Raw genomic sequence first — 11,850 nt, forward strand, 5'->3', positions numbered from 1 at the left:
GCGGCGGCGCGGGGCGGCCGCGGAGCCGGGCTGCCTGCAGGCCTGGGCCGCCGAGAGCCAGGCCCTGGCCAGGCGCTGGCGGGTGAGCCGGATCCCCTCTCCCGTTCCCTGAGCCCCGGGGTTGGCCTTTCCGCCAGCGGTCTGCCTCCGGTGCCGGTTACCATGAAGAACGCCGCCGCCCGGGGCTAGGCCGCAGCCTGCCCCTCGGCCGCGGGGCGGGAGGCGGACGGGGGGCAGGGGGGTGCCGTGTCCCGGGCCGGTGCCGTCGTGTCTCCTTCAGTGTCCCCTTTGCAGGCGGCCCGGTGCTCGGGGCCGGGGCCCGGCGGAGCGGCGGAGCGGGAGGTGCGACAGCAGCGAGACGGCTTCGGGGAGCTGCTGCGGAGGATATGGGGTGAGTAGCGGCCCGGCTGGCTGGGGCTGGACTGCCCCGCGCCTTGCCTTCACTCTCCCTCCCGCTGCCGTCGTGGACCCAAGGCGTGTGGTCCTGGAAGCACCGGTCCTGGGGGAACTAGTGTTTACTGGGCTGCCGCTCCGGTATCCCGGTGCTGGAAACAAACTTCTGAAGGTTGGGGGCGGGGAATGTCCTCCCCTGCCCGAAGCTGAATTGGACCTGCGAAGGGATTAAGGCCCAGCCCCAACCTCTACCTAATTCTGCTGGGGCATGTGGGCAGAGTTTGGGGGTTTCTGGAAAAAAACGAGGCGACTTTCGTCCTGGGAAGCTGGGGAAGGGTCTCCCTGCCACAGCCCCGGTGCAAGAGGAAGACTGATGCGAGGCAGAGAGAGACAGCGTGGGAAACCTGTGCAAAAGGGTGGATGTGTATTGGAAGAGGGTAGGCTATTGATGCTCTTTTGGGAGAGCTGAAAGGTCTCAGTCCTGGAGGACTGCAGCAGCTGGATAGCTAGGCAGTGGATGTCTAAAGCAGTGTAGGCACCTGGACAGATGACACCTGCTGTCTCTCTAGGTACTGCAGTTCCCAAGCTGTTAAATCTCACCACAACAACAACAAAAAAATACTTGCTGGGACGCTTCTGTTGTCAAAAGCCAGGTGATGACACATTAGCGTGGATGGTTGTTGGGTTTTTCCTAGCCAGCTCAATTTCTTGTTGGGTTGGCTGTGGTCACAGGGCTGCCGGCTGCCCTCCCCACCCTGCCTCTGGAGCTTACCGTCCTCTACAACTCCCTGCTTTTTACTGTGGGAGCATCTGACTCTGTCATCGAAGGAGAAGCAGAAGGAATACGCCAGGGGCTCCTCAGGGGTAAGGAGATTTGTTCTCTGTACGGGGTTTCCTCGGGGCAAAGTGAGCGTTCTCTGTGCTTTGGAGATGTGTGGTGACTGGCCGGAGGCGGGAGGCCTGCGAGCAGGGAAGCCTAGCTCTGCTGGGAAGGGCAGGAGGTGGGGCAGCTTGCGGCCAGGGATGATGTGCAGCTGCCAGTCTGCCTGCTGCTGCCTGCAGGGATGGGCCAGAGGTTTTAAGGGAAATGAGAGTTTTCAAGGTATAAGGTGCCAAGTCTCTAGCAAAGTTTTAGTGACGGTAGAAAATGAGTGTTTTCTTTAATTAGGGTGTGCTGGCTTCAAAGAAAACTCACTGAAATAGGCTGTAGGTCAGAAGGGGATCTGCAGTGTTGGCACATGCTTGCCTGGGGGCAAATGACCTCAGGAGGACTCACAGAGCTGGAATTGTAGCTCTGAACCGTGTGTTGTCTCCTGAGTGTGCCACTGTTAACTCCACTGTCCGAGAGCTTGGTTTCCATGCCACTGAGGCTGGGCCAGCCCTGTAACCCCATTCCTTCCCTCACTACGAAGAGCCGGTGCTCACTTGAGGCTTCCTCTCCCTCTTGGGAGGGTGTCTGTTACAGGGTACCAACTGTTGTCTCATGGCTGGGTTTTCTTCCTTTGTTTTTTTCAGTTCTGGAGGCCTGTGGGGCCAGCGGGCAGGATCTTAGCACCGAGGAGCTGTGGCAGAAGGTGCTGCAGGAGGTAACTGCAGGAGAGCTGCAGGCACCTTTGCACCGACTGGGGGCCCTGCAAGCAGCATGGTGGCTGGCATCCAGCCGCCTGGGAAGCACCGCTGGCCTCTTCAGGCTCCTGAGCAATGCTGAGGTAACTGGATACAGGCAGATGCTATGCAGCTCCCAGTTACCTGCCTTGGAGTATCTGTGCAGATATAAATACCCATGGGTTTGCTAAAAGAAGTAGAGCTGGCATAAATGCCATGCTTGTCATAAACCCCGCTCCTCCAGATGCCACAGCAACAGTTTGCAACCTGAACCCATCAGCGCTGCCCAGTCAGTGTGAGTAATCCTCTCCCTGGTGTCCTAGTGTAGCCTAATGGCCCTGAGTGCGTTAACGAGTCCCAGAATGTCTCCTGCCTGTCGGGGCCCTGGCCCCCAAGGTGTGAGACAGGAGACTTGGGCAGGCTGGAAGGGGGCTGCAGGTGGACTTGCAGCCTCTGTAGGGAGCAAGCTGCAAGCAGTGGGATGCAGAGGAACCTTCCCTGCTGATTGTAAGGCTGCTGAGTGGTTCCACCTTTTCAAATGCTCTCCAACAGCGCTTGGATCTGCCTTGCCAGGAGCCCCTCGAGGTGCGCCTCACTCTGAGGTGGGGAGGTGCTGCCCTGGGCCAGGCAGGAATCACTGCAGAGAGGGAGTGGTAGGATATTGCTCCCCAGCACAGAGAGCACTGTCAAAGGGTTTGGTGGGACCTCTGTTTCCTTGTGCCCTGGGATCAGTCCCTCCTGCTTCCCTTCAGCATTCCCTGCTCTCTCTTCACAGGACCCAGGAAGAGCTTGCTACAGAGAGGGGGAGAATGAACTCCTCTCCATGCTCAAGGCATGGCAAGTACCTGCTGAGGAGGCCTCCCTGCCCCTTGTACAGAGCACTGAGGACTTGAAAGAGATCCTCTGCACAGCAGCAGCCTTCCTGCAAGGTTTGTGTGGAGGAGGTACTCATGCTAGCACAGCCTTCCACTGCACTCCTGTCCCAGGACCCCCTCTCCCTGCCATTATACTGGTTTCCGCTGCCAAGCAAAGCGGCCCTTGGGGTTTTCTGGGCTGTTCCTTTGGAAGAGGGCCTGGGCTGACGCTCTGGGTCTCAACTTTGCTGTTCGGTATCCAAAGAGCTTCTCTGCTTTTTCCCCAGCTAAGCCTTTCTCTGCACTGTCACAGGGTTCCTCTGCCTGTCTGTGGCTTTAGGTAGGTGTCTGGGCCCCGCAGTGATCTTGTATAAAGCAGGAGGCTGGCAGGGGGATTATGAGGATTTTCCTTTCTTCTGTCTGTCTTCTGGCACTTGCCTTGTTGCAAGTACATTGTTCCCATTGGATTACAGTGCTGTGGGAGCCACGCAAAGCCATTGTGCAGCTTTGTAGCCTGGTGTCACGGCAGGTGATTGATCTCATCTGACTGCTGTGTTCTGTCCTGCTCATGGTTTTTCCTTGCTCACTGTCTTGACAACCCCAGCAGCTCTGGGGGAAGCCAGCACTGCCTTGCTGAGCTCAGGCTGACGCAGGGCCCTCCTGCAGGGAGGGAGGGCGGGCAGGAGCTCCTGCCCACAGACCTGTCAAAAGCCTCTAGGGTGATGATAGCACTTCCAGCAGGGAGGTGACAGGTGTGAATGTGATGTAGGCATGTGAGAGCGGCCTCAGAGGAAGACTTGAAATGGGGATTGAAGGAAAACCGAATACCATTCACGACAAATATTAATGAATCAATATCCTAAAACATCCTGCTGGGAACTGGCCCAGATGTGCTGGAAAAAGTCTTTCTGAGATTCTGTTTGTGCTTCCCCATCTGCACCGCTGGTGCTGTGGATGAATGTGCAGGTGGACCTGCCCAGCACTTACCTCTGCCCTTGTCCTCGGCCAAGGCAGGCATCTTGGTATCTGGGCTTGGAAGCTGCTATTATTTCTGCTAGATGTTTCCATTGCGTGGCTTGTTCTCTTGCAACACCATCAGACCAAAGATGGCAGCTTGGCACCATGCTGCTGTGCATTGCTGGTTGTGGAGGAGATCTGGCAGGTCCCTGTGGCACTGGGAATAAAAGGGCACATGCACTTGTTTGGGGACCAGGTGGGGCAGGAAGGGGAACTGCAGAGCTGAGATGTTTGGTCTATCCTAGGGCTGCAGGAACTGGAGGCTGGGAACTTTGCTACTGCCCTCTCCCTCTTTCAGGAGGCTGCGGGAGGATTCTGCTCCAAGAGGGTCCTGGCCCAGATCTACACCTGCCTTGGCTGCTGTGCTCAGCAAATGGTAATGTTCAGGCCTCTCCCCTGTCAACGGGGAGAGGGGAAATGCAGCCTAGAGTGGAGTGGGGAGGCTGAGGCTGATGTCCACGCTGCCTCTGCGTGGTCCTAGGCTGCTACAGGAAGGTGAGGCCTTGGGGCCACAAGGGCAACTTCTGCTCATCTTCCTTGGACAGCTGCAAAATCCAGGCAGAGATTTTGGCTGAGCGCAAAGGGTTGCTGCAGAGACAGAAACTCAAAAACCAGCCAGAGGAGAGCTGCCTTTGGCTAAAGCACTGCCCTTGCTTAGTGGAGATTGCTGGGGAAGCAGAGCTGGGATCTGGATCCCACTGAGCAGTAAAGATGTCAGCAAGATGTCCTTGCAACATACACCTCTCCCCATCTAACTAGGGCAAGCGTCAGACAGCCCTTCAGCACCTGAAGCGGGCCCTCCAGGTAGACTTCCAGTGCCTTCCTGCCCTGTCCCATGCAGCAGCAGTGTACCGTGAGCTGGGGGAGACCAACGCGGAGCTGGAGGCTCTGGCTCTGCTCTACGAGGTTTGTCTGCTTCCTGTAGTTCTGGGTTGATTGTTGCCCAGCAGAGCCTGCACAGAGCTTCAGGCAGGCTCCTGCCTTCTGGGGGGCTGTTTGACCCTGGAGGAGTCCCCAAAGTAGACCACAGCCATCCAGCCACAGTGCTGCCTTCAGCAGTGGGCACGAAGGAGCCTAGTGAGATCTGAAATTCCTGCTCAGGACCTGGCAGTTGGATGTGGCAAGACCTTTGGGTCCCAGTTCATGTTCTTAGTGGCTTGGGAGAAGAGGTTACACTCCCATGTCAGAAAGTATCAGTCTCTTAATAAAGTATGCAATAGTGAAGAGGGCTTTAAAAGGCAGATTGTGGCTGTGAGGGGATGTGCATTAGTTGTAGCAACCTTGGTCTGCCTGGGAGGAGCAGGTCACAGCAGTAGATATGGAGTTAGCTCTTCAGCTGTTTGAAATCCAAAACACAACTGTGGAGAGGGATCTCTCGTTATGAATGGCCCAAGATCTGGTTTAACTAGGTCTGCAGCTGCAATGGGAGATGGTGTTCCAGGCAGCTCAGAGCACCTTGAACTAAAAACCTGAGGTGATCTGGGTGATCTTGCAAATCTCCTGATGCCGTGTGGAGATCAGAAGTCTGCCTGTCCCTGTGTGATCTGGGTTGCTCTTCCTGGAAGCAGCTATGCTGTAGCAAGAGAGAACAGTAGCTGTGCTTATGAAGTGCAGTGCTTCTGCTCATCTGGGTGCATCTCCAGATGCCAGAAGTGCCAAGTGATTGCAGCTGCTTGGGACTTAACCAGTGTTGTGTTGACCATGTTTTCTGTTCCTGTTTCACAGGCTCTGGGAAAAAACCTTCCGGCAGCTGCTTCCTCTAGTCCATATTTCCTAATCCGAACAGAGCTTCTTGTTGACACACCAATACTAGCTTCTCTCCTTCGTCATCGCCACCCCTCTGAAGTGAAGTACCTGCTGGCACAGCGGTGTCTCCAGTACGGGAGGTAACAGTGCCTCTGGTCTGCTTGTAACATGCTGCTTGTTTGGGCTCTGCAGTTTTCTCTGTGCTCCTGGAAATCGTCCAGTTCAGTACTGCTGTTGTAGGTCTACTCAAAGCATGGGCATCATGACCAGAGCCAGTGTGGTGCAGGTAGAGCCTGTGGGCTTGCAATCCAGGTTCCACCTGGCTGCTGGCACTTCTTGGTGTCCCTCTGCTCCTTACACCATGTCCTGCCCCTGTTGCAGGGTGGCTGATGCAGTAGAACATTACCTGGATTTTCTGGCTCTGTTTCAGGAGGGGCTGCAGCAGCAGGTAGGTGTCCTGGTGAAGAGTTCCCTTGGTGACTTGGCAGATGAGGTTTGGATCCCCATCTCAAGGCCTGGGCCCAAGTGTCACCCCTGGACTCCAGGTTTCAGTGTCTAGTTTGAGATGTGAAGGAAATAAGGTGGTGGCTGGCATTTCTGACCTGTGGCATGTCTGCCTCTGGATTCACACCAGAGACCACTTGCCACTGCTATTTGGAGAAACAGTTTCTGCTTCCCTGTGGGGAGCATCTGTCGGCCTGGTTTTGGATGTCCTTCACTTCAAGAGTAGGGATTTGCTACCTTGACTCTGCTGAGCTGTTAGTGCTGCACAGATTCTATCTCCTCCAACAGTCTCCAGTGTCTGTGGGAGTGGGTCTGATCTTTGCTGGGCAGCAGCTCCAGGTTCCCAGTAAGCACGGGGTCATTAGTGAGGTGGGTACTGGTCTCTTCTATCAAGTAACTAGTGATAGGACGAGAGGAAATGGCCTCAGGTTGTGCCAGGGGAGGTTTAGATTGGATATTAGGAAAAATTTCTTTACTGAAGGGGTTGTCAGGTATTGGAACAGGCTGCCCAGGGTAGTGGTGGTGTCACCATCCCTGGAGGTATTCGATAAAAGCGTAGACAAGGGACTTCAGGACATGGTTTAGTGGGCATGGTGGTGTTGGGTTGATGGTTGGACTTGAAGATCTTAAAGGTCTTTTCCAGCCTGAACAATTCTATGATTCTGCTTGGCTGGATGCTCTGCAGTTCTGCATCTGAGCACTGCCATCGCTTTTGCTCCCCAGGTGCCCCTAGATGATAGCTCCGCTCTGCCCAGGATCCCCGAGGTGTTCCTGGAAACAGCCTCTGCCTTGGAGCAGGCCGGGAGGCACCAGGATGCCATAACCGTGTGCGAGGAGGTCATCAGCCGGACAACTGACCTGATCCCACGGATGTTACGAGTGGAGGAGAAGCTGGAGCAGCCGGAGTGCCCATCGTCAGGAGCAGGGTTGGTGGGTGGACTCCTGCCCCAGAAGAAGGAGAGTCTGTGCTACCTTGCCTGGAGAGCAGCTGGATACCTGCACCAGGGCTGGGCATGGGCCAAGCTGGGTGAGAGCAAGGAAGCCATAACGCAATTCAGCAGGTGATGAAGCTGTGCTGGGAGAAGGGGCCTCCCCAGCAGGCAGCAATGGCTGGTGGGCGTCGGAGCAGGGTGCAGGGCAGCGTGGGGCCTGGCCTGACAACCTGCAGCTGGCTTCCCAGCCCGGGAGTGGTACCAAGGCTCCTCTGTCCTCCCACCCACAGGTGCCTCAGCGATCTCTTGCGAGTTCAGCTTTATGGGTCTGGAGTTGAACCAACAGGTAAGATGCCGCACAGCTGGGACCTGTGTGGGACCTGGCTGGGTCAGGATCCGCATGCTTGGCAGCGGTGGGTACAGGAGCAAGGTGCCAGGCCCAGCGTCACCTCTGGCAGGAGGCACTTGTCCCAGCGTGCTAAGCTCTGCACTGCACTGGAGCCTCTGAAGGGACTGGCTGGTTTGTTTGGAGCAGGGTTTTGCCTCAGCTCTGCCTTCTTCCCTGCTGTCTAGGTGACAGTTAAATGGGCTGTGAACCAGGAAGCTTCTCTAATTCAGATTTCAGGGAAGAGATCTGTACCAGTTGTGCAGATGGGCAGCCAAAGGTTAGGCTGCTGCCGTGGTCACTGTTCACCACAGCCATGTAATGTACCAAGCTCTTGGTGTTCTTTGCTCTCACCCTCTGCTGCCTCCTGGCCTCTTCCAGCCTGGAGGAGAGGCTGAGCTCTGCCACCAGGGGTTCAGGGAGCTGGAAGATGAGCAGTCCAAGTAAATGTTTGGCCTATCCTGACTGCTAACCTGGCTCAGCATGCCGGGACAAGGGAGGGAATGTCTGGAGGATGCTGTCTCCAGGTGCATGTGTCTCTCTGTGGCAGAGAATCTCCTGCCAGAAGTGGAGGTGATTCAGAAGATCAGGTTGCTCTCTCTCATCGGGCGAGGTATGCAGTTCCTGGACCTGGGGAGGCACAAGGAAGCCTTGTTGGATTTCCTGCATGGTTTGCAGATCTCGCCAGGTAAGAGGCTCATTTTTGTGAGGAACAGAGGGGATTTCCACAAATTTGTACTGGGCTGCTTTGCTGTCTTCAGCAGAAAGGTCTTATCCTTCAGACCACACTTATTTGGATGTCAAGGGCTACAGTAGGGCTACTAGCAAAGTTACATATTTGAGATGCTTCTCCGTGGCCTGGTCAATTCGCTGCCCTGGAGAAGGAGACCAAAACTATTGTCAGAGGAGCATATTGGAACCCTGACCACAACCTGTGCCCTGAGATAGCTTGGAAATTTCTCTTCTTCCTGTGCAAGCCCCAGCCAGCTTTCTCCCAGACAGGGTCTGCTTTCCCAGAACAGAGGAGCTGGAGTCTGGCTTCATCTCAGGAAGCATCATGTCCACTCCTGGCAGTCCAGAGGCCGAGTATGGAGGCCTGTCAGGGGAGAGGGGCGTGGAGTGGTGAGCTGTACATGTCCTGAACACAGCCAAGGCATGGTGTCGTGGTTTAACCCCAGCCGGCAACTAAGCATCACACAGCTGCTCACTCGCCTTCCTCACAGGAGGATAGAAGAGAGAATCGGAAGAGTGTAAGTGACAAAACTCATGGGTTGAGATAAAGACAATTTAATAGGTAAAGTAAAAGCCACGCACACAAGCAAAGCTAAACAAGGAATTAATTCACCACTTCCCATGGGCAGGCAGGTGTTCAGCCATCTCCAGGAAAGCAGGGCTCCATCACAAATAATGGTGACTTAGGAAGACAAATGCCATCACTCCAAATGTCCTCCCCTTCCTTCTTCCCCCAGCTTTATATGCTGAGCATGACATCATATGGTGTGGAATACCCCTCTGGTCAGTTGGGGTCAGCTGTCCCAGCTGTGTGCCCTCCCAACTTCTTGTTGCCCCCCAGCCTGCTCACTGGTGGGGTGGGGTGAGGAGCAGAAAAGGCCTTGACACTGTGTAAGCACTGCTTAGCAATAACAAAAACATCTTAGCATTACCAATGCTGTTTTCAGCAGAAATCCAAAACACAGCCCCATACTAGCTACTGTGAAGAAAATTAACTCTATCCTAGCCAAAAGCAGCACACATGGCTAGTGCTGCTCCTAGGGGTGACCTCCCCTGTTTAGTGCTCCAGCTGTGCTGACGAGCTGCAGGGGCATGAGCTTTGCCAGGATCTGCCAAACCTGCTGGTCCCAGTCCTGACCAAGGCTCCCTCCCTTTAGAGGCGCAGGCCTGCCTGCAAGAAAAACCCCAACCTGTGTCCAGAGATGTGGCTGGCTGTGCCGCAGGGCTGATGCCATCTGCCTTGGCTGCCAGCCCCAGGGTTAATTAGAGCCTGTGACACAGCTGGGACAGTCTCCTCCCCATTACACCACATCTCCTCATGCTCACCTCCCTCATCCGGCTTCTAAGCTTCTTTTGCAACACCCTGCAACCCACAGCAGTGGTGGGGAGGGACCTGCTCCTCCCCTGCTAAGGGCTGAATTCCTCTTCGTGTCTTGCAGGTGACCCAGCTGCTGCCTCCTACCTGGTGCAGGCCTTGTGGAAGCTGAATCGAAAGCAGGAAGCGGCTGCTCACTGGCAGAAGTTCTCCCAGAGCCCCCCTGGGGAGGATGGGGAGCAGGAAGGGCAGGGAAGGTGTGTAGAGGGATAGGTAGGATCTCAGCTGGCCACACAAGGGAGCTCCAGCAGCGCAGACTGTTACAAGCTGTGTGGACAGTTTAGCTCAGCTCCTGCTGCCCTGCACCCACAGCTCAGATGCATCTGGGGAGCTTCCCCCCACATCTGCTCTGAGAGACCATGGTCTGTGGCTCTAGAGGGACTCCCCAGGACACAAAAAGAGCCGACACAGAGCCAAATGGGAGGGCAGAGGCTGGGGGCAGAGCCAGGGGCTCTGCACAGCACATGGGAAGTGAACTTCCTAGTCAGACCAGGGCAAGAGAATGCCGTAGTCCTGGCTGCTGCAATGCTTCCTTCTCTTTCAGGTCCTTCCCTTTGTATCTGGTTTCATGTCTGAAGCAGGCGATGTTCCCCCACAGTGAATCTCTTGCCAGAAGCATACAGGATTACCTTGCCACGACAAGCTCGGACCCCTCAAGCTAACCCAGTCAGTCTCCCTGCACCGGGCTGGCACGAGGCCTTTAAGGACCCCCTCCAAGACTCAGAATTGCTCTTGGATAAAGCTGGATTCCCAAACGACTGAAACAGAATAGATCTCCTTTTCTAATAAAAGCCTCAGCTCTAAATAGTTTAAGTTTTTCTGTCCCATTTTTCCAGAGCAAACCTGTGCAGTCACGGCCTTGACACTGCCTGGAGCTGCTGTGAGCCCTCGGGCTGTGCCCTGGGTGTGTGGGAGAGCAAGGGCAGAGATACTGTCATCCTCTGTGCCTCCAGGAAGCTGGCAGCAGAGCCAGATGGTCTCCCAAAATGAAGGTGTGCCAGATCGCCAGTCCTACCCGTGCTTTGCATGCTGGCTGTTTACTCCGTCAGTGTAGTTTGGAGCCCGGAGAAGTGGTTTTGGGTGAAGCACGCAGCTCCCAGGTCTGATGTCCACCGCACTGCACTAGCCAGGGACAGCGGCAGGGTCCAGACCTGTGCCTGTGTGTCCCTGGGGGTCTGCGCCAACCGTGCTGCGTGGCTCTGGGCCCCTCTACTGCAGGGAGCAGGGCTGAAGGGGCACCCGCTCCTGCCTGCTGTTTGGTGCAGCTAATTTTGGGTGAGGAAGGTCCCACAGCCACAAAAGCCGAGCCTTTGGCAAGCCTTGCCTTCCACGAGAGGGAAGAAATGGCCGGGAGCTGCAAGGCCAAGAGGCAAACGGGGCCGTGAATGCCGGAGGGGCACAGAGGGGCTTCGAGCGGGCTTTGCCCCCCAGTTCCTTTGGGAAAATTACCTCGGCAGGTCCGATCCCCCTGGGGTGAGTGGGGCCAGGGCCACTCGTCTCCAGCCGAGTTTTTGGCCCCAAAGGAAACGCCACCCGGGTAGGGACGTGGGGATGCGAGCACCCACCCGGACTGGGAACCGGGGCTTGGAGGGCCGAGGGTCGCCCAGTCCGGCCCTGCCAAAAAAATCAGCCAGGGAGAAGAAAACCCGCCAAAACCGTAAATAAATGGGGGAAAAGGGATGCGGGTGGCTTTGGGTGGAGGGGAAACACACCCCTTCACCCGAGGGCAATGAGCCCTCCGGAGTGCTGCCCCCGTACCCCCGCCACGCGCTCGGCCCGTCCCCGCCGCCCCGCCGGCTGAGACCCGCCGCGCTCAGCGCACCCGCCAGCCTCCCCGAGCGCCCGCCTCCCGCCCCTTCCGACTGGCTGCAAGCCTGCCGCCCCTTTCCCTTTCCTCGGGCACTAGCCAATCGCGAGGCGACACTAACGCGGAGGGCCGTCGGGGCGGGACTTCTCGCCCGGATTTTCCCATTGGTGGATTTTTGTCATCGGCTGCCCGACCAGCGTTGCCCGGTAGAAGAGCCACGGCAGGGGCGGCGCTGCGATTGGCTGACTAGTGCTGCGCTTGGCTCGTGACGATTGGGAAGGGAAAAGGAGAGGGGCGGGGCGGAGAAGCGAGAGCGCCCATTCTTTTTTTCCCCCCCCCGCCTCGTCCTCCCTGCTTCCGACTCTCCCATTGGCTGAGGCGCTGGCCGGGCGGTATTCCGATTGGTCAGCGCACGCTGTTGCTAGGCAGGCGAGGAGGCGCGGGGCGGAGCTCTCCCTTCCGATGAGTCGGCTCTGAGGTTCAGTCAGCGCGAAGCGCCA

The 11,850-nt window shown here is 56.6% G+C and overlaps 2 protein-coding genes across 2 annotated transcripts in view; both read left to right on the forward strand.

Moving 5' to 3' along the window:
• PIGO (phosphatidylinositol glycan anchor biosynthesis, class O) overlaps positions 1-2,064 on the forward strand; it is an 18,260-nt gene extending 16,196 nt beyond the window's left edge. Inside the window, exons 11-13 of the mRNA XM_010564219.1 lie at positions 295-391; positions 1,126-1,257; positions 1,909-2,064. Coding sequence (XP_010562521.1) covers positions 295-391; positions 1,126-1,257; positions 1,909-1,983 — 304 coding nt within the window. The 3' untranslated portion in view covers positions 1,984-2,064. The remainder of the gene's footprint in view (positions 1-294; positions 392-1,125; positions 1,258-1,908) is intronic.
• Positions 2,065-6,537: 4,473 nt separating this feature from the next.
• VCP (valosin containing protein) overlaps positions 6,538-11,850 on the forward strand; it is a 27,910-nt gene continuing 22,597 nt past the window's right edge. The window contains exons 1-2 of the mRNA XM_010564218.1: positions 6,538-6,550; positions 11,047-11,050. Of these exons, the coding sequence (XP_010562520.1) occupies positions 6,538-6,550; positions 11,047-11,050 (17 nt within the window). The remainder of the gene's footprint in view (positions 6,551-11,046; positions 11,051-11,850) is intronic.

The sequence above is a fragment of the Haliaeetus leucocephalus genome, unplaced genomic scaffold (assembly GCF_000737465.1).
Source record: "Haliaeetus leucocephalus isolate CR32 unplaced genomic scaffold, Haliaeetus_leucocephalus-4.0 Scaffold176, whole genome shotgun sequence".
Taxonomy (NCBI): Eukaryota; Metazoa; Chordata; class Aves; order Accipitriformes; family Accipitridae; genus Haliaeetus; species Haliaeetus leucocephalus.